General features: G+C 33.9%; 2 protein-coding genes across 3 annotated transcripts; one reads left to right on the forward strand and one right to left on the reverse strand.

The window, feature by feature from the left end:
• Window positions 1–249: 249 nt before the first annotated feature.
• Window positions 250–1,077, forward strand: LOC114385693. Its single transcript, XM_028345728.1, has 2 exons — window positions 250–638; window positions 837–1,077. Exons 1-2 carry the CDS (start codon window positions 335–337, stop codon window positions 887–889), a joined length of 357 nt encoding a protein of 118 aa, XP_028201529.1. The 5' UTR covers window positions 250–334; the 3' UTR covers window positions 890–1,077.
• Window positions 1,078–1,499: 422 nt separating this feature from the next.
• Window positions 1,500–8,097, reverse strand: LOC114385674 (transcription factor TGA2.2-like). 2 transcript variants are annotated; one of them, XM_028345702.1, is made up of 11 exons: window positions 7,842–8,097; window positions 7,573–7,676; window positions 6,964–7,043; window positions 6,643–6,846; window positions 5,804–5,860; window positions 5,644–5,703; window positions 4,946–5,023; window positions 4,813–4,864; window positions 3,653–3,924; window positions 2,914–3,159; window positions 1,500–1,951 (listed from the first exon to the last, which is right to left on the reverse strand). In XM_028345702.1, the coding sequence occupies exons 1-11, from the start codon at window positions 7,922–7,924 to the stop codon at window positions 1,805–1,807; spliced, it is 1,383 nt and encodes a 460-aa protein (XP_028201503.1). In that variant the 5' UTR covers window positions 7,925–8,097; the 3' UTR covers window positions 1,500–1,804. The 2 variants fall into 2 exon arrangements, with proteins under 2 accessions (XP_028201503.1, XP_028201497.1); XM_028345696.1 differs by having other exon boundaries at window positions 5,783–5,860.
• Window positions 8,098–23,686: the final 15,589 nt, after the last annotated feature.

Here is a 23,686-nt window from a genome sequence, read left to right on the forward strand (position 1 = left end):
TCTTTCATGTGATTATTTTAGAGTTTAATATCTATGCACAAAATAATTTTATAATTATTTAATTATAAATTACTATTTAAATTATTTTAAAATAATTATTTTAAAATTCAACAAATTTATTATACATAATAAATTATGATTGAATGACTATATTTTTATACTATAAGTATATAACCTTTTTTTTCCTCTTATTTTATCTATATATATGAACCTCGTTACCTATCTTTGTTTAAGTCCCCAAGTCATATATTTTTTTATATATTCATACAAACACAAGCCTGTATTGGTTAAGCCCTTTTAGAGGTCTTGTTTAATTAATCTTTCAGGTATCACTATGGAGACACAACAATTTGATGATGACACTTTCTATGCTGAGATTAAGAGGCAGATTCTGCAATTGACATCTGAAGATGATGAATTATTAGAAAGAAAAAGTTTCAACCAAGCTGCTATTATTGGTGATGATGGTTCAACAAGGTTAGCTTATAAAAGTACATCACCACTTGCAAACGAATTTTGCTCATGGGAAACACATAGCTCAGGTTCACCTGAATGGCTTGTGAATTTGAGGAAGAGTGGAAGAGGCACTGGGGTGTTCATTCCCCAAGTTGTGACTGGTAAAAAACACCAGAGACCAGGTACAAATTCCTTGTGTGTTTCTATCTTTCAATTCTTTTTTTTTATCCGTAGGAATTAAACATAGTATCAAGAAATTCACAATACTCACGCTAGTTCAACCAACTGAGCTAGACCCCTTGTTAATCTTTCAATTCTTTTAAGACCAAACTAAAAGAAAGTAGTTTTAGCTCATATGAGTACTTTTTGAAATTTTGCAGGAACAATGAATAGCAGAAAACAAATATATAGGCCAGTGGCCAATAAGTATTGAAGAAACTACCATTTCTAAGTTTGTGTTCAGTAGAAATTGAAGATTATTTGAATAATTTAGAGAAGGGTCAAATTGCAAGTGGAAAGATGGGAAGCAGCTGAAATTTTTTTATACCAGATCCTCAATTTAAGAGGCACTATGTACAGAATTTACAATAAAGTTGCCTAGAGTCTTGTGAAATTGTTTAATGCATGTTTTATTCTTTTTACATCATTTGCATTTAGACGACATAAGAAATAAATAAATAATAAATAAAACCTAATTTATATCTTCCCAGTAAGTTCTCAAATCAAACTTTTTGTTATTTTTAACATCAAATGACCGTAACTAAAAACATGCTTTAAAATGTACTAATTAATCAGAACTTAATGATGAAGTAATAGCCTTGACTTAAGTTTTATTTATAAAAAAAAAGCAAAATATTGGGACTCATCTTCCGAATATCACGTAACCATATCATATGTTGGGCATGATAGCAAATGGGAGTGGTTGATCTATCAATAAAGCCATGTTTTTATTCTTTGTACAAAGAGAGAAATAATCATGCTTTTATGCAATGCTACCTGATTGTTGATATTGATATGCATTCACGCCTGAATCTCAACTTTGAGATGTAACACTTACACATTAATAGCCACATAAATATGCTAAGTTGCTAACAATATACAGAACATTCCAACTGATAAAAACTTACGCAGAAACTTTCATGCCATCAATCTATCATAAAAGAAAATTAGATTAGTAGCTACCAGTAACAAGGTTTCGTCACAGTATAATCGATTATTATCAACACTGTATTTGGTGGCAGCAACCTATGACTGAGTTACTATTAGAATTTAGAACAGAAATGGCCAATTAGTTTGGAGCCAACATAGGAACTCCAGTAGTAGGATGCACTAGAGCAAGGTCCAGTCCCTACTCTCTAGGGCGCGCCAACCATAACGAACTAAGCGCTCTTAGTCTTGAAATGTAATCGTTTTGGACAAGGAGGGCTCGAGCGGTTTGGCGCGTTGTCAAGATTCGTTGCAGCTGTTCAAGAGTTTCTTGCTTCAAGAGGTCGGCCTAAGAACATAAAACATATATACTCAGAACAATATTCATATAAACTTGTAATGGTGGGCATGGTAGTGGTGAATGTTTTGTTAATGAAATTGAAAGGTGTTGGAATACAAGTATGAAGTGAAATCTCATATCTAAGATAAATGAAAAGATTAAACATCATATAAATAAAACAAGAATAATAAATTTAAGCATTAAGATTCACTCCTTCCTTCCGTCCCGTTGATATAGACTTAAATATGTTTTAAGTCTAATAAATTAATGAACTTTATTTTGGGTCTCAAATATTTTTTTTATTGTCTCAAGTCTCTGATAAAACTAAAAAAAATTGATCCTTATTCTTTGGTTTTAGTTATTCTAATATATATATATATTGGAAGGACTAACCAAAATAAAAAGGAAAAAAAAAAGAATTTTATTTTATTAGGAACTTAAGACAAAAAAAAAATTATTAGGAACCCAAAACAAAACTCATTAATTTATCAGGGACCCAAATATATTTAAATCATATTAAAGGCTTAATTGTATTTTTATTCTACCTTTTTAATTTGACGAATTTTATTTCCAACTTTTTAATTTGGCACATTTATACCAAACTTTTAAGAAATTTACAAATTTTACCTAATCATTTATTTATTAATAAATATAAAAATTAGGTGTAAAATTTGTCAAAAAATTAAAAGTTGAAGATAAAAAGTACAATTATGTTAAGAGTAAAATAACATAGGATAAAACTCACAAATTTCTTAAAAGTTAGAGATAAAATATACCAAATTAATTTGTTGAAAGTGAAATTCGTCAAAAATTAAATAATTAAAAGTAAAAGTACAATTATGCCTATATTAAAAACATAAAAAAATCAATATTTTTTGTCATTTAGTAAATAGGACTAGTAGACAAAACTTGAAAAGAGTATTTAGAAATTCTAATTGAATTTAGCTTCCCAAAGTGATTTTACATCATACCTTGTGAAGAAAACTCCCCAAAACAGCAAGCTTGCCCATTGCAAGAGCCATTTGACCCATGTAATCAGCAACATTTCCACTACCATTGGGTCCTAGGGAAGTAGAGGAAAGTATTTCTACAAGAGATTGTTGCAATGCTTCCATGCCTTGATTTAAAGCATCCTCAGCCTGCTGGGAAGACTGTTGTAGATTACAAATTCCCATCAACTGCTGATCTGTTAATGGCTCAAGGTGGTTCTTGATGATCTGAAACCCAAAATACAAGAAACGAGTCAAAAACAAACAAATTATGTACACAAGTGAAGTTAATTACTATCATTTGAGAATGTGGATTTGACCTAACTCGACCCCAAAAATTAGATTATAAGGTGAGAGTTACGCCTCACTTATATGCTCTGTCTTGATCTTATCTCTTCTCAATATAGGACTTGGATTTCTTTCAATATACCTCTTCACATTCAGCACCTTTTGGATTTGATGCGTGAATAACACGACGAGTGACCCTTTGAATGAATCTGGGATAGATTCTGATATCATTTTATCCATGCATCAAACCCAAAAAGTGTTGAATGTGAAGAGATGTATTGAAAAAAATACAAGTCCCACATTAACTAGAAATAAGACCAAGATAAAATATACAATTAAGGTACAATCCTCACCTCATGAGTTAATTTTTGAAATTGAGTTAAATCCAAACCTACTAAAGTAACAATGAAAGTACTTAATTGGTCAATTTTACCTTGAGAAGTTCAGACGAACGTAATCCACCAAGCCACATAAAACATCTTTCCACAGGTGTCTTCCACATCCCATTATGTATGTGTAATACATCAGCCTTTGCACCAATGCTCTTTAGCCTAAATAATTCATTGTAATGTGCCATAACACTATCAACCAGAATATGTAAGTCACTATCACTCATTTGAGAATTTATAGCTGTTCTTAGATCGTTGAGAAGACGTTGATGCTCATCAACCCAGTGAGCATAATCTATGTCAAATGCTAAGGCACCTGAAAGATTCAATAAATATTATTACTTAAAGGACCGACCCAACAAGAATGTGAGGTCTAAAGCAAAAATAAAAATAAAAAAAAACATTTTTTTTACTTTAAAAAAAAAGTGATATGCGAAGACTTTTAGTCAAGATGTGTGACTTTTTTTACTTTAAAAACTAATAGCGAATGTTGGTAGGCTCCTATGATAAAGTAAATTTTTACAGATTTCACTTTACACAACATGACACATTTGAACCTCTGCTCATTTGCACGTTCATTATGAAATCTTAGGTTCACAAATAGGAACAATCTATGTTATTTTGGCCAATAGAAATGGTAAGTAGCCGAAAGTATTTATACCCCAACCACACCAAAACCATAGTATCAAACAACATATTATCTATGTATGAATACACAAGAAGTAAGTGTAACAAAACCAAGAACTTAGCCAGACAACCAGTGTGATAAAAAATACTTATAATTGGTATGTTAGATAAGTCAAATGATTTATAACATCGACATCAACCCATAGTTCATCCTTATCACATGGACCATCATGTAAGAACTTCAACAAAATTAGTATACTTCATACATCTAATGCAATTTGGGAACCAATTTCCCTTATTAGCACTATAAATCTGTGATAACAATTAGCATAACTGCATAAGGCTGTTGATATTTGAAGCTGTCGCAAGATTTCATGTTTGAATTTCACCGAGTTCACATGAATTTCCATTGAAGTTGTAAATGCATTATTTCTATGATTTTTGCATTTGGATTGAAGATGTGTTCGTATATTTGTCTACTAAAATTTCAAGAGAACGCAAGAGCTGTTCAGTTATATATTGATGTAACATGTTTCTTGCTACTAAAGGAAATAATTCTCTAGAAAAGTCTAAGTACCATTTCCAACAGCCAAATGACCTTGATCCCCTGGAGTCGCAATAAATATACCCTGCATTGAAATAGAAACCTATTTAGATAATAAAATCAAATTATCTTCGATTATCAACCGGAAATCTTGAACTCGTTATACCTGCTGACGTGCTCGTTGAAGTTCTTGCTCTAAATGCACAAGCTTGACTCGGCTGCTCTCCAACTGTTGTACATATGCCTATTTAAAACCAAAAAACCTAAAGATGAATCAAATGTGTTCCACTTAAAATCTTGAACCCACTAAATTAAACCTTAGATAATTTGGGTTAAATATGTTTAAGATGCCTGCTAAATGATTGAATTTTATTCCTGAATTCATGATATATAAAAACTTTTGTTTTGAATCTTAGTCGATAATTAAGTGATGACGTGACATCATCACAACCATTAATAATATTGAGAAGATCAATTTGTAAGATAATATTTTATCACTTAATTGATAATAGGGACTGAAACAAAAATTTTAATATATCAACAATTCAATAATAAATTTTTTTTATTAGTAATCCAAAATAAAATTTGATCAATTAATAGGGACCTTAAACATATTTAAGCTAGATAATTTTCATAAGAAATTTATGTGATTTTATTACTTGTACCATTCTATCATGGTTTTCTACATTGTACACATATCTTCAAAGTAGTCAATGAATTGGCAACTCTATTCATCAACCATAGATAAAGATACTAATGGAAAGGGGTACGGATTGGCTTAACAAAAAGATCTCATTTATTGTTTCCCACATATCAAGGTATAAAATGAGATCAATCCAATTTTTAATACTTTGAAGCAATTACCTTTTTCCTTAACCGACTTTTCCTTGCAGCCTCCCGATTCTGAGCCAGTCTACGAAGGGTCTAGAAAAGGGCATCCAAACAAACAACGCATCAGTAATGAAACACAAACCAGTAGCTACAAGTTGTAAGAAAACACAACCTTTTGATCTCCAGGTTTCACCTTTGTCGCATCCTTGGAGTGCACAACCATTCGTGTCCCATTCTTGACTCTATTGCACTAATACAAGGATAAAAAACACTATCAGAGATCATCAAGATTCACTTATTCATCCAAAACTATTAACGGATGCAAGGAGATATAAGGTTGATTGGGTGGTTAAGAATAAAATAAATGAGAGAAAGGTTGCTGGTTAGACTCCTCCTCTTAATAAAAAAACTAACAAATTAATAATTAACATTTACCCATAAAAAAAAAACTTATTCATCCAAAACATAAATCTGCTGCAATAAAAATTAAAAATATATTTCTATTAGCCTGTTTGTTTTCAGGTTCAATAGGCTCAAACATGTATACAAGCACTCTTGCTCCAATCCATGGAAGCAAGAATTTCTTGCTTCTCAAACACTGATTTGGAACGCACATGCACTTGATCTAACGTGTATACAAAGATTAACACACCCTATCATTTATTTAAACTTCATGATTGAACCCAAAGCCACTTCTAAAGAAAGTATTATTCAATTCCAGTAGAAGAGTTTAGTCCCTATAAAAATGTTTCATCCATGTGTTGTCCCAAAAAACAACAAAATCACGTGCTTTTAGTGTCTAGCAAAACTGAATAAGACTCTTGGTAGGACTAAAACCAAAATCCCTGATATTTTTTTTCAGGAAAAACAGTTATAAACAAAGTATTGAACAAAAATTCTCACTAAAAATATTTTAAATTATGCTCCGATCCACACCACCCCAACTAAAAAAAAAAACAAAGTGCAAATCAATTAATGAAATATACTTGTATGTCCAAAACATTCAACACATGATTGAGAAAGACCACTTACTTGGATTATATCATCAGTGTCAATATCTGTGGAGGTATGATCAGTCTGTTGGCTATTATCAGCTAGGCCTGAATCATCCCAATTCTCAACTTGACCATTCCCCAAAGGCAAGGCTGCCGTAGTCACTCCTTTGTGATACATCAGTTGCTGCCCTGTATCCATGCACCCTCGCACACTTGTACCAATCTCCGCAGACCCAACATTCTACACAAACACAACATTTAAAACCCAAAAATTTCAATCACACAAGACCCTCACAAAACAAAACTCATCTACCATGTTCCTACAACAATGGAAAAGAGTAAGAAGAAGAAAAACCACCGTGCTCAATGTGTTCAATGTCCCATACTGTATGTTACTACCACCAACAACATTGTTCGACTTCACACTAAACATAGAACCTGCAAAAGAGTACAAAATTGAAATCATTCACACCATAACAAACACACACACAAACGATGCATGTCATGTAAAAACTTCAAAAATATTGGTAACCATGTAATCTCATGATGTGATTACTTCACTTAAATTTATACTTAACATGTATTTAGAAAGAAAAATAATAATCGCTTGTTATTTCAAAAGCTCTCTCATAAAGTTATAAAAATAAATTAGACTTAAATATATTTGACATCATGATATATACCCAATTTGTGTCCTTCATAAATTTTTTCATTGTTATGGGTCAATCGTATATTAAAAGTTCTTCCAATATCTATTAGCGATTGAAATGGTATCATGTCATCTCTTAACTGAAGATAACGACATAATTTATCATAATTTATGAAGAACTCAAAATGAAAATCAGAGTATATATCAAAGATCCAAAAGTTATTTAAGCCAAAAATTTATTATCATATTAAAATAAAACACTAAACCATTCACTTTGTTTATACGGTGCAACCATATATAATAGTGAGAGTGGGTTACTTGAGCTTAAATCAGCAGCATCTTCATGATGAAAAACACTAGAGGAATGGTGAAGCTCCCCAAGATCAGAGAACCGCGTTGTGTTTCGGTTAGGGTCGTTTCCCCTGTTTCAAAACAGAGACACTCTGTTTCAGCAAAAAAAAAAAAAAAAAAATTCCCTAACACCAAAACACGGCATAACTTCGTTGCACACAAAGAGATACCAAAAAGAATAATAAAAAAAAGAAATAAACAAACAAAAGGGTGACCAGAAAAGTTACGTAACATACCTAAGCAAGAAGGAAGAGTGACAATAGAGTTGTTGTTGTGAACTTGGCTGTTGTGCTGTCTTGAAGCCTTGCATATTTTTCATCAAACTAGTGCAAACCAAAACCAAAGTGTTTAGTTTCACTCGTTACAAAAGCAGCAGCAGCATCATGACTATGAAGTTCTGTATGTTGTTGTGTTGAGACAGAAGAAGAATATAGGAACAAGAACAAGGTAGTGTGAGAAGGTAAGAAGATCCTGCTGTGTCTTTAAGAAGAGAATGGCATGTTGGTACTTTTGTTTTATTTATTTATATTATTTATATATTTATATTATTATTTGAGGTAGTAGGGTGTTTATTATTATTATTGCTATCTGACTTGGGATTTTATTTTTCCAATGCCTCTGAGACACAGTCACACACTGTTCAATGACCATCTCAATCTCTTCCCCATTAGACGTCTCCTTCGTGCCTTTTTATTCCTAGTCCTATATAGTTCCTACCTACGTGACATGGTGTTGTGTTGTGCTGTTTTTTTCATGTAATAAAGGTGGTGATTATTCCTAAGTAGTAGTTTGGCCACTCACCAAAGGGGCATTAAAATTTAGAAATGTAAAAGAAGAGGGGTTAAAGCTAGTGGACACATTCACCTACACAGTGCTTTTGTTAGCAAAAGAGAATAATAACGGTGAACAGTGATGTGTGAATTCGTATAAAAAAGTGGCCAGATTCGAATTTGTGAGACATAACTTGCAATGTAACTTATATCCCTTACTCCACTACGGCTTAAAATAACAAGAGAAAAAAAAAGTTTAAAATTAAAATTTAAAACAAAAACTTTTTATTTTAAAAGTCAACTTTTTATTGTCCATCACCAATTATAAGATTGATTTGGTTATAAAAAAAGAAAGAAGCTGTAGATTGAAGTCCCTTCACTAATAACTAACCAACTAATATTTATCCATAAAAAAATTATTAGGTTACCTATGTAAGCAAATTAAAAAAAATGTTCTGTCTTTCAAAAAAAATTCTCATGCAAGTATATACTTCAAAAAATTCTTCTCATCCAAGTATTAAGTGTACCAATTTTTTTCTTAATTTTACATGGAATGATGTTGATGTGGGAGATAAGGTGCTCGGTTGTTTTGAAGTTGGAATGTCTTTCAAGCGAAAGTCTTTTTATCTACGAGTATTCAATGATAATAATAAAGTACTTGCACCACCATTAGCTCACATTAATATGCAATAACCTAACTTCCACATCCTATGAATTAATACTTGTCTAAGTCAATCACTTGGTTGCACTGTCAACTCTAATACAACTGGAATACAAGGGGTTGTGTAAAAAAAAAAAAAGGAATACAAGGAATAAAACACATAAAAGATATACATCCATATGCCATGAGTGAACCACACAACTAACTCAACACCTCATCCAATCCAAAACCTAAAGGCATAAGGTATATAAGTCATTGTGATTTATATGTTGTTCAACATGTTCATTCCTATCTAATTTGAAACTTACTTATGCTCCAATAATCTATCTCTCAAGTGTAGTGGAGGATACAAAAAAAATTTTTATTGGGCAAAAACAATAATTTATAATATTTTTACAGACGAGAAATATTATAATTTTTTACAAAAGACATAATCTCATGCCAAACAAAAAACCAAAACATCTAAACTTCTACAAATTATAAATGTCTTCAATGCATTTTTATATTAGGTAATAGAAAAATTAGACAAACTAGAAATAGTTGGGGAAAAAAAAGGTTAAGCGGGTAAAGTTAGAACCAATTTATTTTTCTGAGTAAAATTAGTACTATTTTTTTATCTTTTATAATTTTTAGATTCATTTCTTAAAATAATCATTTTATGGGGACAACACTTATTTTTTTATGGCAACAAAAAATTATTACTTGACATATTAAGTAAAAAAAGACGAAATTGCAAATTTGATCCCCCTAGTTGTCTCCAATTTTGATTTTGGTTCCCTTTAAAATTATTCATGCATTTAGTCCTTCTTTTATATCCAATCACGCAATCTTGGTCCTCCAGCCCAGATTTGGACATTGATCGTTAGCAACTTATGTCAACTGACACGTGTCAACTTTTGAGGAGTTCATCAAAGGGTGCACGATTTTTAGCTGAGTGTGGTAAATTTTATTTTACAGTAACCCTAAAACCTAATCAAAATACCTAAAACTCTCGTATCACAAAATCCCTAAAATGTTCTGCGGCCAGTGGCAACCACCAAGCTTATGCATTCTTTGAGGTAACCCCTAAGTTGTCGCATGATTTCACGGGCAATTGCAACCCCTTAAGGTTGTTGCTTGTTCGTCGTTGCCTGATTCTTTTCTTCGAGGAAAATCGCTAACCTTATGGGTTATGGAAATCCCAAACTCGTAAGCTTTTTGCCTCATCGTCATCGCCTAGTTGGTTTTTAGAAGCAAGAGTATCGTCCTGTTTGGGTGTCGGAGGTGGTGGTTGAAAAACGTGGTTGTCGCCTGAAGCACGTCGTCGTCGGCACTGTTCCCATGGAAAGGAGTTCCTCGCCGTACACCTCAGAGTCCTGAAGTCGCGTGATGTGTTTGTGTAACATAGAGGCTCCATTGGTGACATCGTGGACTAAGGATAATCCAGGGATGCATTTTTATTGTTGTGGTCTATACAAGGTAAGGAATAATGTATATCGTGGGTTATGTTATGGTTTATTTGTTGATTATTTTTGTTTATTTTGGGCACATAGGTTATAGGTAGGAAAAGGTGTAATTATTTTGAGTGGCACGATCCAATTGCGAATAGTCGTTAGAAGAGGATCATTGTAGCATTGATGAAGAAGGTTGACGAATTAAACTTGAGGGAAAAGGATTTGCAAACCAAGATCAGTGAAATGAAGATGAAGGGAAAAATTTTAGGAATTGGATTGGTTTTTTCTTGGGTCTATGTTTGCTAGCTGGTGTTTTAATTATGTTGCAAGGGAATGTGATATATTGGTGATAATTTGGTTGTTAGTGTTTTGATTATGTAATGGTTTAGGAAGAATTTGGTTGTTAGTGTTTTGTTTATGTAATGGTATAATTTGAAAGTAATGGTGATAAGTTGGTTTTTTGTACTATTCCCATTGTAATTATTGAATTATGTTAATGAAAGAAGATTTCATTGGTTTTCAACTTTGGTATTGATTTAGTATTCAACTTTGAAATTTGTTTTCACTGAAATTGGACAAATTGTGTTTCGTTAGTGGTTTATGCAGTTGGTTTTTTGTACAAATGGTGATAAGTAGCAAGTTCCAAAAGCCTAATTGGACAAATGGTGATAAGTTGGTTTTTTGTACTCTGCCCACTCGTTAGTGGTTTGTTTTCACTAGAAAGTAGATTTAACTTGAGTTTTAAGAACAAAATAGAGACTGAAATCTGTACTAAACAAAGCAGTAACTTGAACTAAACAACAAAACATAATTACACAAGAGTGCATTACATAGGAAACATTTGATTGTTTCCATCTTTACCTACTGCAAACAACAATTAGCCACCATATTCTCCTTTCAGAAAGTAGCCATCCAATCCTATCAAAGGCCTGCAAGTGGTTGCAAATGCACTCTTACAAGTCTCCAGCCATACATAGATACGTTCAAACACAGGACCATGAGGAGTTAAGTCACATTTGATCTTCAGAGGGTTGTTCTTGTTTTTTTCTATTATCTCAGCAACATAACTTCTCAAATGTTTATACTGATCTCTGGTTGCACCTTCAATTTTTTCCATTGCCCTAACCTTTGCTATGTATGCCTGATCCATAGTCAAGATGAATCCCCATTTTTCTACAGCATAAGCAATTAAGGCTTTTAGCTTCATGTCGGGAGTATGCATTAATAAAGACATCAACCTTTTTGCCACCTAGTCAAGTGTAGCCTGACTATTTTTGGCAGTTCTAAAGTAACAACGATCATCTTTGAATGTCACTACCTGCCAATAACTCGCTTGAATGGACTTGTTGACCCATAACTAGAAGGGATAACCCTTTTATTTACAGATTGCAATGACTCTCTTGTTGTCATTTTTTTTAACCTTCATATTCTTCTTAGACATTATAGCAAAGGTTTTGATAGCCTCTAGAATTTGTTTCTTATTAATGAATTGCAACTCTACCTTAAACTTTACATCTTCATCATTTTCAGGCACCTTAAAATGAGGAAATCTAACTTTTGGAGGACCTTCATCGTCACTTTCATCTGGAGTATCCAACTCATCAGAGTATCCATCTTCATCATCAAAATCAGAATTTGTTAAGCCTACTTCATTAGTCTCAAATGTTGGACGACTACTTCGACTAAATGTCTGAGGGTCCAACGATTTTGTCCAATCCCAGCTTTCTTCAAAGTCACTATCTAAAACTTCACTACAACCACTGGTATCATCATCATCTTCCTCAGCCTCAACATAATCCTCCATCACACCCTCAACAACAACCTCCATCTCACCTACAACACCAGCCTCATCTTCACCCTGCACCTGAACCTCCACCAAACCTTGTTCATCAACCTGAACCTCAACCAAAGGTTATCCATTAACCTGCCCCTCAGCCTCATCTTCACCCTCTACCACTGCTTCAGCCTCCACTCCATCAATTACATCAACCTCATCTCCTTTCACATTATTCAACTTTTTTTGCAGATTTGTCAAACACCTCCTGGTCCACATACACTTCAACCACATCAAAACCAAAAACATCTTCAGCCAATTGCAAAATATTAAAGTCACAATTAAGTGGCTTCAACCCTCTGCTGAGTGCTTTTTGGGGGTCCCTATACCATAAGCACTTGAATGATTTGTACCCAAGAGAGTTAATCAACTTCATGAAGTCAATATAGGACATAATATCCACATTCCAACCCCATTCTTCTTCAACGATCTGACCATTGATATGCACATTAAATGGCTTATAAATAAACATCCCACCATGGTGAATCTTTAACCTCACTGTTTGTTCTTCGGGGTGCCTGCAAAAAATTTATATTATTAACATAAGCAAATGGCTTTATTCAATTAAACCCATTGAAGATGTAAATTAAATAAATAAAAAATCATGAACGACAACAAAGCCCAAAAAATGAATAAAAATGACACCCACCAAAGGTTTTCACAAGAAAACAAAAACAAAAGCCAAAATTGGGACCACCACAAAAAAAAAATCATCATTCATGTTTCCAAGTTAAACGATAACCAATGAAGGGTTGTTGATAAAAAAAATAAGCACGCACCTCGTGGAAGACAAAATTGGGACCACCCTACCAAAGAAGACATAAGGGACCACCACAACAACAAAAAAAAGCACCAAACACCCTGTGGACCCCATAACCTGAAAAAAAAATCACACTGGAAAACACTCTATGGACCACATCAACAAACATACCCCACAAAGGTCAACAATCCGTCATTATAATATAAAGAAAACTTCAATAAAATAACCTAACTTGCTTGCAAACAAAAGGCACTTCCATCTCCCTATGACAATCAATAGCGACACCTCATGCACACGAACACCACCGTCAACAATCAACAACAAGCCCTCACGCACACGAGATTGCCTTAGGGTTCGCAGTTCCAATTTGGGATTTTTAGAGAGAATATATAGAAGAATTTACGATATTACCATTCAAGGCTTGGGGTAAAAATGTTACTGGGTTAAAAATCATGCACCCTTTGACAGACTCTTCAAAAGTTGACACGTGTCAGTCAACGTAAGTTCCTAACGATCAACGTCCAAATCTGGGCTGGGAGACCAAGATTGCATAATTGGATATAAAAGGAGGACTAAATGCGTGAATAATTTTAAAGAGGGGCCAAAATCAAAATTGGAGACATGTAGGAGGACCAATTTTGCAATTTTGCCTAAAAAAATTACTTTGTGTGGGCAATTGCCCCCATTGCCTCCTCTGTGGATTCATTGGTGTCAAGTGTGAGTCTCTTTCACATGGTATGTTTTCCTTAAGCAGAAGCTTTTCTATCCATGAGTATTCAATGGACCATGTCATTTTTAGCTAACATCAATAGGACATATTGCCTGACCTCCACATCACTAAAAGAAATACTTTTAATACAAGGGATTTTCATACACGGATCTACCATTAATTTTACTATTACTCAATAGTCATTGAAGTCAATCACTAGGGTGAAACATCAACTTTGATGATGTTAGGCCTATTGGCCCTTCTTCTTAATAAAGCATCGTCATTATCAAAAAAAGGTTGAAACATTGACTTTGATATCACTTATTATGGAATACTATGGGATAAAACACTGAGAGATCTTCATTGATGGACCACAAAAAAATCACACAAGTGAACTTGACACCATAAGTCTATTAAAAAACCTTAAGGTATTAGGTACATGAGTCTTTGTCACTTATATGTTGCTCAACATGCACTGATTTATCTAATATTACAAGACCATTTACTCACTCTTCAATCCAACAAGAATTATTTTAATGAAATTGATATTGAATTATTCAATGTAACTAAAATGTGTGTTCAAATTGATTCCAGGAACAATTTTTACAATAAAACTTGTTTATGATATAATAAAATAAACCTTAATTCAAAAGAAAACAAGCCTAAAATCTTATAGCATGTTTATTTTTCTGCTCGAAACTCTTGAACATATGTTTGACACAAAGAAATATGTTATTTCCTATTAGTCTATAATCATAGGAATTTTTTATGCTTGAAAATTAAATACATCATTAATTGTTCAATTACTTTTGTACTTTGTTGGGTAAATATATTTGTTAACAATTAACAAAGTAGTTTGAAAAGACTATTTGGAAAGTATTAAGATAATTAAATCCTCAATATGTATAATTTTTTATGTTCTGTTTGTTTTTCTACATTTTGATATGATTTGAGTCATAATATGTATAGTGCGTGAATTGAGGGGAGCCTCCTCACTTAATTAAAATGAAACAAAACTAATTCACACTCCTATGGGGAGTTATAAATTAAAACACCCAGAATGGTAGTGTCATCTTTCAATATGCTCTTAAAGATTTGTCATCATAAAAAAATGGAAGATTTTTTAATCCATATCCCTAGTTTTCATCATGACAAATCATTCGTTAAGCAAATTGATAGGATAATGGGTTTAAGAGATTACTAGGATTTTGTTCAAGTGTTTCGGTGATAAAATTATTAAAGAACAAATATGTTCATTTTGAGATACTCAAAATGATTCTAAAAAAGTTTGCTCATAAGAATTCAATGATAAAACTATTAGTATGTTGTAAATTCAAAAAAAATCTTGAAGCCCATCATAACATGATGAATATTTCATCCCTCTAAGTACTCATCCATGACATTGTAGTAAACAACAAGGTCTCAAATCAAAGACTACATAGAGAGCGTCAAGCATTAGAATGAAGCTAACACATGGTCTTCATTAGAATGATTAAGAGCATGACTTTGAAGACTGAACTTCAGAATGGAGTTCAAAATGACTACCTCAGAATGATTTTCAAGGAACAACATCAAATCTTCCATATGATATCACACATACAGAGGGCACATGAGAAGGTTGAAGTTGGAAAGAATTTCAATGTTTGAAGGCACTTCAATATGCTAAGTGCATTAGTTAATGCAAGACTAAAGAAAGAAAGATTTGTCCATAAGAAGCATCAGAATAGAAGACTGGAGATATGGCATAGTCTGACCTTGGACATAACACTAATAGACCAACAATTGAATTTTCACTTAATGTTTATAAAACAATCTAGTTCAGAATGCTTGGAGTTGTGAAGAAGCATTAATTTTGATGAAGTTGTGCTACTTCAGAATGGAATATCAGATTGAACTTCATCAACAAAATTTATCAAGTATGAATTCTTTCTCAACAAACATCATAATCGTTATTATGATGATACTTCAGAATGCTCATAAGAAAGGTTCCTCGAAATAGGAACCTCATAATGACTACCTTAGAATGGCTCTACAAGTTGTCACTTCATAAGAACTATCAGGTGTACCTACTTGCTCCAAAAGATTTTGAATTGAGTGGAGCCCACTTCAACTGTCTTCTTGGGAGCTTTATGAGGTTTTTTTTAGGGGCATCTTCAAGAAGTTTAAGCATTCCAAAAAATAACAACTTGAGCAAAAATCTCTCAATGAGAAATCTCAATTTTTTGCTACAACCCTCTCTATGAGAGTGACCCACTTTTGTATTGTGCTTGTAAATCTGTAATAGATATTAGATAGAAGTGAGAGACTTTATTCTTGAGTGCAATCCCTCTTTGAGGTGAAGATCTATAATCTATGCAGTAAACATAGAAATACCCATTACTATAATATGTCTAGCGGTGGTTGGCTAAGTTGAAATCCAATAATGTAACTGGTATAATTGAGGCTTGGTTGGAAGTTCAGTGGGAGTGTTGGTAGGTTGTTGAAATCTAGTAGTTGTTGGTTCAACAATGGCTGGTTGTGATAGTTAAATATCATCTTCAAGAATGAGGGTTGGACGTAACCCAAGGTTAAGGTGAAGTAGTTTAAAAATCACTATGCGTTCTCCTTCTTTCTCTTTACTTCGATTTTTAGACAGATATGTTAACTATTTTGATTAAACACTAAACTAGACAAATCTTTTCTCACTAACATATAAAACTAAACTTGTTTTCATCAAAGTCATTTTATATAAATAACTCTCTTTGAAACAAAAGTTGTGAACTGCAAAAGAACCCATTTTCCATAATTACTTGCATTCATTCTAAGCAACTTGAATTTTCATTATGAGCTCAAAATAGTTCTTTATTCTAAATTGACTTATTTTGAACTTACATCAAAACCTTTTTTGTTTTCAAAGAAGAATTAAAAAGTTTTTAAAACCTTAGTTCAACCCCCTTCTTATGATATTTTTGTCACTTCAATGACAGCCCTGATTTTACTTCAATTGGTACTATTTACATAACTTATCTTTTCTAAATACACTTAAGCTCATTAGTAGGCATAAACTCATGGTTTATGACTTGTGTTCAGAAGGTTCGTCATAATTAAAACACCAAGGATTTTGGACTCAACACTACATTGTAGACATTTCTAATTTTTTTCCAACTTCTAGGTTAGGTTTCCTAAGGAATTAGGAATCTAGTCTAAGAATTAAGGATCTCTTACCTAAGGAATTAGGATTATATCACTTTATTAAATCTCGGTTGCGTTGAAATCAGAAGTACGATTAGGTTTCGAGGTCACATATGAAGGAATTCATGGAATTTAGATGCATCAACACCTTTTCCATTTGATTTTCATTTTTGAACTTTGAAAAAAACATAAAAATACTCTATCATTCGCCATAGTGAATTGATGCCTCACAACAACGAATGCATATTGATATTGATTAGTTAATGTCGCCACAACCAATGGACATCTCACTGCAACAAAATCACTTCTCTACATCGAGTACTCACCAATGGTAAGATCATTGCAAAGGAAAGTAACGTAAAGTTGCTTTTTCATAAGTCATATCTATATTTTATTGTGTAATTAAATTTTAGATTTAGGAAAAAGTCAGCTCAGAAGAACACTTTCATCTGTTGTCATTATCATAGCAGAAAAGGATGTTGTCAAAAAGCTAAAGTTTACATTTACCTTTTTTCTCTCTCTCCGATTAGAGTGCGCCACACCAGACTTTATCCTTAATGGTGAACAAAGCCACATCAAGAGATCAGTGCCAAAATACTCAATGGATATTTTTTTGAAGGCAATAAGAAGAGGAACAATGCAACATATGAATTATCAAAAAACATTACAAATTAAGCAATTGAAAGAAAGAAGTAGAACTTTTTTAGTGGACGATACATGTGTATATTCTTAGTTAAGAAAAATCATTTTTGTTATTCGATTTTAATCTATTCTATCCACTCTCTGAGAGTTGTTGAATCTTGTATTCATATCAAACTTTTGTTGGTGAAAGTCAGGAGTAGCTTAGTGATAAACAATACTTGAGTGTTCTTAGATTTAAGGGAAGTCTATGAGTATGCCAGTAGTGACCTAGAGAATACTAAGTGTAGCCAGGAGTGACAGGAAAGAATACTTGTTTGCAATCATAAGTTGATTAATGGAACCCTTTACTTTTGTGTGAAGGAGAATTAGATGTAGCTCATATTGAATGGACAAGTATAAACTAATTTTTTTTCTAGTTCTCTTCTTAGCTTTGATATAGAATTCATTAAGTAGCTATTTGTAAGATTTTAATACATTTTAACAAATTTGATTTGATATAACGGCAACAAATATTTATTTATGCTTATTAAAATAAGTTGGTTTGGTAGGCCTAAAAGTGATGAGAATCATGAAACTGGCCAAATACAGGCTAAAGGCCCAAGTGGAGAAGGACGAAGGCCCAAGTGGAGAAGGACAAAGCCCCCGAGTGGAGAAGGATAAAGGCCCAAGTGGAGAAGGACGAAGACCCAAGTGGAGAAGGACAAAGCCCCCAAGTGGAGAAGGATGAAGGCCCAAGTGGAGAAGGATGAAGATCCAGAGGCAGAGACACTATCAAGACAATTAATTGTTGCTGAAGGCCCAAACTAATTTGAAGGCCCAAGTTAAATATGTTTTTAGTTATAATTTTTATTTATTGTAATTTTGGCCCAACCTGTTTAGAAGGCCCATGTCTATTTTTATCTTTTTGTTCTGATACACTATAAGTATTGGTTTTTATTTTCAATAAAAAAAAACTTTTGGCATTTTCATAAAATTGGGTGAGAGTTTCTCTCTGGGTTCCTTGTTGAACCAATTATCAGACTTATCAAGGTAATCCTTGTGGCGTCTACCCAGACTTATCTTCCTTCATTGGAAGTGGCGTCTACCCAGACTTATCTTCCTTAACCGGAAGTGGCGTCTACCCAGACTTATCTTCCTTCACTGGAAGTGGCGTCTATCATGACTTATCTTCCTTCACCGGAAGTGGCGTCATCCAAATCTTCGTAACCTGTATCAAGCGATCCGCTCCTACTCAGGTTCACATCATCTGGTATCAGAGCTTCGGCTCTTGATACAGGTTCTATCCTATCCTATCCTATCCTATTCTTTTTTCTTTGTAATTTGTCTAGGTTCGTGTTTTTGTCCTTCTCCACTTGGGTCTTCGTCCTTCTCCACTTGGGCCTTTATCCTTCTCCACTCGGGGGCTTTGTCCTTCTCCACTTGGGCCTTCGTCCTTCTCCACTTGGGCCTTTAGCCTGTATTTGGCCAGTTTCATGATTCTCATCACAACCTGTTTAGAAGGCCCATGTCTATTTTTATCTTTTTGTTCTGATACACTATAAGTATTGGTTTTTATTTTCAATAAAAAAAAAACTTTTGGCATTTTCATAAAATTGGGTGAGAGTTTCTCTCTGGGTTCCTTGTTGACCCAATATCAGACTTATCAAGGTAATCCTTGTGGCGTCTACCCAGACTTATCTTCCTTCACCGGAAGTGGCGTCTACCCTGACTTATCTTCCTTCACCGGAAGTGGCGTCATCCAAACCTTCGTAGCCTGTATCAAATGATCCGCCCCGTAAGATTCACATCATCTGGTATCAGAGCTTCGGCTCTTGATACAGGTTCTATCTTATCCTATTATTTTTCTTTGTAATTTGTCCTGGTTCGTGTTTTGTCCTTGTTCTGTTATTTGTTTTTCTTGTTTGCGTCTTGTTGCGTTCTTGTTTGTGTCTTTGTTTCGTTCTTGTTCTTGTCACGTTTGTGTTCTTGTTGTTGTTCTTGTTTCTAGTGTCTTTCAGACTTTGTGTCGTAAAAAAAAATTGTTTGGGTTCTGTTTCAAGTAAAAAAAAAGTTGCAGAAATTTTGAAGAAAAAAAAAGAGAAGAAAAGAAGAAAGAGAAAAAAGAGAAAGTGGGTGTTTGATCTTTCAACACGAAATTGAGGCAGTTAGAGGCTTTTTTTTGGCAGAAAATCGTGTACCAAATCCCCTTATCTAGATTCTCCTCTGAATTCTGAGCGTTTTGATATATAGTGGGCCTCAAACGGACAACCGTAGCAAAAGTTATGAGCATTTGAAGTTTACTTGTCATATCTGTTATCTTATCTGTTATCCTATCTGTTATCTTATTTGTTATCATATCTGTTATCCAAATTAAATCTAATTTGTTATCCAAATCTGATCTATTATCCAAATCAAATCAAATCAATTTTTTTATCCAAATCAGATTTGTTATCCAAATCTAATCTGTTATCCAAATCAAATCCAATCTGCTATCCAAATCAAGTCCAAGTTGTTATCCCAAATCAAATCTGTTACTCTGATAATTATATTGTCTTTCCTTTTATTTTATATTACCTTGTGTGTCTAATTCGATCCATCCAGGAACTTAAGAGGGAGTGAGTGGTAAAAGGCAAGAGTGAAAACATCACACAAAAGCCTATATTGAGAGCATCAAACACGAGTGAACTACCATTAAAGAGAGAAACACGTGAGTAGAGTGTGGTGAGGTCCTGAATTTTTTTTAATTTACTGCAAAATTCTTTGTTCCTTAATCATGGCAAGAGCTGGTGACAATGGTGGTGTATATCATCAACTGGATGAATCTCAACGCTTATTTCTGGACGCGTGGACTACACAAATGCAACGTTTGTTGAACCGTAACAAAGAAAAGCCCTACAGACGAATAGCCAAATCTTCCTCATTTACTCTTAAACCTCTATCCCCTAGAGAAGTGTGTGATGACCAAATCAGAATGGGAGAAAAGAGAGAACAAGAGAAAGAAAATAGTGAGGCACCACAAAGGAATATGAAAAAGAAGAGTGATACACCCGAGGAAAAGAGTGATACACATGAGAGAAAATTTAATTATTTTGCAGAGGCGAGTGAAGTGAGGAAAGTGTTACCTGCTCATGAACCACTCAATCTACAGTATTGCAAAGACAGAAAAATTTCTACTGATAATTCTAATGAGTTTACTATTTCTATTTCTCCTAGTGTTCAACCATTATTGCAGGAATTTAAAAATGTCTTTCCTAAGGAGATTCCTCATGGACTACCACCTTCAAGAGGAATAGAACATCAAGTTGATCTCCTCCCCGGAGCTTCATTGCCTTACAGGCCAACTTACAAAAGCAATCCCCAAGAGACTCAACGTAAGGATGCACATGCCAAAGTTGAGTATGTGAAAAGATTGTATGACCAAGTGAAGGTGCAAATTGCAAAGAAGAATGAAAGCTATGTCAAGCAAGCCCACAAGAAAAGGAAGGAAGTGGTACTTGAACACGGTGATGATCCTGAACATTTGAGGACAAATGTTTTCCAAGAAGGAGGGAATGATGAGAATCATGAAACTGGCCAAATACAGGCTAAAGGCCCAAGTGGAGAAGGACGAAGGCCCAAGTGGAGAAGGACAAAGCCCCCGAGTGGAGAAGGATAAAGGCCCAAGTGGAGAAGGACGAAGACCCAAGTGGAGAAGGACAAAGCCCCCAAGTGGAGAAGGATGAAGGCCCAAGTGGAGAAGGATGAAGATCCAGAGGCAGAGACACTATCAAGACAATTAATTGTTGCTGAAGGCCCAAACTAATTTGAAGGCCCAAGTTAAATATGTTTTTAGTTATAATTTTTATTTATTGTAATTTTGGCCCAACCTGTTTAGAAGGCCCATGTCTATTTTTATCTTTTTGTTCTGATACACTATAAGTATTGGTTTTTATTTTCAATAAAAAAAAACTTTTGGCATTTTCATAACCAGATGATGTGAATCTTACGGGGCGGATCATTTGATACAGGCTACGAAGGTTTGGATGACGCCACTTCCGGTGAAGGAAGATAAGTCAGGGTAGACGCCACTTCCGGTGAAGGAAGATAAGTCTGGGTAGACGCCACTTCCGGTGAAGGAAGATAAGTCTGGGTAGACGCCACAAGGATTACCTTGATAAGTCTGATATTGGGTCAACAAGGAACCCAGAGAGAAACTCTCACCCAATTTTATGAAAATGCCAAAAGTTTTTTTTTATTGAAAATAAAAACCAATACTTATAGTGTATCAGAACAAAAAGATAAAAATAGACATGGGCCTTCTAAACAGGTTGGGCCAAAATTACAATAAATAAAAATTATAACTAAAAACATATTTAACTTGGGCCTTCAAATTAGTTTGGGCCTTCAGCAACAATTAATTGTCTTGATAGTGTCTCTGCCTCTGGATCTTCATCCTTCTCCACTTGGGCCTTCATCCTTCTCCACTTGGGGGCTTTGTCCTTCTCCACTTGGGTCTTCGTCCTTCTCCACTTGGGCCTTTATCCTTCTCCACTCGGGGGCTTTGTCCTTCTCCACTTGGGCCTTCGTCCTTCTCCACTTGGGCCTTTAGCCTGTATTTGGCCAGTTTCATGATTCTCATCAAAAAGCCTTTTTGAATGGCCTTGAGTCCACCCAAGAAGTGATATGAATCTACTAACAAATTGTCTTGAAAATGGGTAAAGGATAGAAAGTGGAACTTGATCTTAATTACGACCTGCCAGTAGAACAAAAGTTATCAAGGATATCGTGACCCTAACTGTGGCCTGCTAGTACTAAAATACAATAAATCACACTAAAAGGGGGTTGAACAATATGTTAGATAAACTTTTGAAAGGCTTTTCGTAATGGAAGTGATTTGTTAAACAAAGAGGTTTTATAGGGACTATCATCCAGTAACAGGAACTATTTTCTTAAGTAGAAATGGACTATTGTCCAATGGTTTATAAAAGACAATTCTTAGGGTAAAACTTATGTGTAAGAATGTATCAATAATATGCCTTATAAATATTTGGACAAGCTAAAGGAGAGTAGTAGAAACATTTAGTTTTATACTGGTTCACTTAACTTGAAATAGAATCGATGATTCTAACACTCACAGAATGTGTTTACAATAAAGGTCTTAATCTTATAACAGAACTTTGTTAAACAAAGAATAAACTCTCCAAGCTCAGTGTTTTTCTTGAAAATGATGTTCTTTTGTTTCTCTTTTGAATGCACGACTTAATCACTTTTCTTTACTTGTTCGTTGTGTTCTGTGAGGCTTTGATGCACTTTTCATATTGAGAGATGAGTAAAATCGTGAAGGATCTTGAGCATTCAAAATATGATCATTGTTGACCTTTAATTCTTTGTTTCCAGCTAATGACAGATGATGTGTGTCTAGATTGATTCTGGATCAATACTTTCTAAATTTGTTCTTCATAACTCAAACGACTGTTAGACATATAACAGGAAGGATAATATAGTTTATTAGCTATGTTCCTTTTAATAAGATCACTTTCACTTAGCAAAATTGGATTTTGCTTTAATAAGGATGAATACTTATATGTATGTTTTGATTGATTGGACCATGAGAACAAGTACGTGTTAGTACAATGGAAAACTTATACAAAACAAAGTAGATCTTATCTTGTGTTGCTTCCACTAATTAGTCATGTTTACTTACATTTAACCAAACAATTAACATAAATTTATATCTTTATTTTTATCAAAACTTTAAGAGATGTGTTGATCCTCTAGTAATGAATTGTCCAATTCTAACAATCAACACTATAAAGTTATTGATCCAATAACAAAGGAAAAACTCTCACAATAGAAAAACATTTCATTTACTTAATCTGAATGCCTTAAAAGCTTACAAGAGGTTCCTACTTATAGGCTAAGCATAACAACACTTGATTAACATGTAGGATTAGGGCGTTGATTAACATGTAGGATTAGGGCTGACAAAATGGATGGGTCAAGCTGATTCAATCCACCGGGTTAAGTGAAATTGTGCCAGCCTAGGTCCGATCCATATTCTTGTGAGTTGAGATTTCTTAAGTCTAACTCAATCCTATGTTGATTTGTGGGGTTTATTCCGAATAATTTAAAAATGAATAAAA

Source organism: Glycine soja, chromosome 2, assembly GCF_004193775.1.
Source record: "Glycine soja cultivar W05 chromosome 2, ASM419377v2, whole genome shotgun sequence".
In the NCBI taxonomy this organism is placed as follows: domain Eukaryota; kingdom Viridiplantae; phylum Streptophyta; class Magnoliopsida; order Fabales; family Fabaceae; genus Glycine; species Glycine soja.

Bases quoted from the DNA above. Each gene is read 5' to 3' on its own strand.
- LOC114385693 (XM_028345728.1), top strand. From the start codon at position 335: ATGGAGACACAACAATTTGATGATGACACTTTCTATGCTGAGATTAAG. The intron at 639-836 runs GTACAAATTCCT...GAAATTTTGCAG, and splicing joins TAAAAAACACCAGAGACCAG to GAACAATGAATAGCAGAAAA.
- LOC114385674 (XM_028345696.1), bottom strand. From the start codon at position 7,924: ATGAAAAATATGCAAGGCTTCAAGACAGCACAACAGCCAAGTTCACAA. The intron at 7,677-7,841 runs GTATGTTACGTA...GTTTTGAAACAG, and splicing joins CACTCTTCCTTCTTGCTTAG to GGGAAACGACCCTAACCGAA. The intron at 7,044-7,572 runs GTAACCCACTCT...ACTCTTTTGCAG, and splicing joins TGCTGCTGATTTAAGCTCAA to GTTCTATGTTTAGTGTGAAG.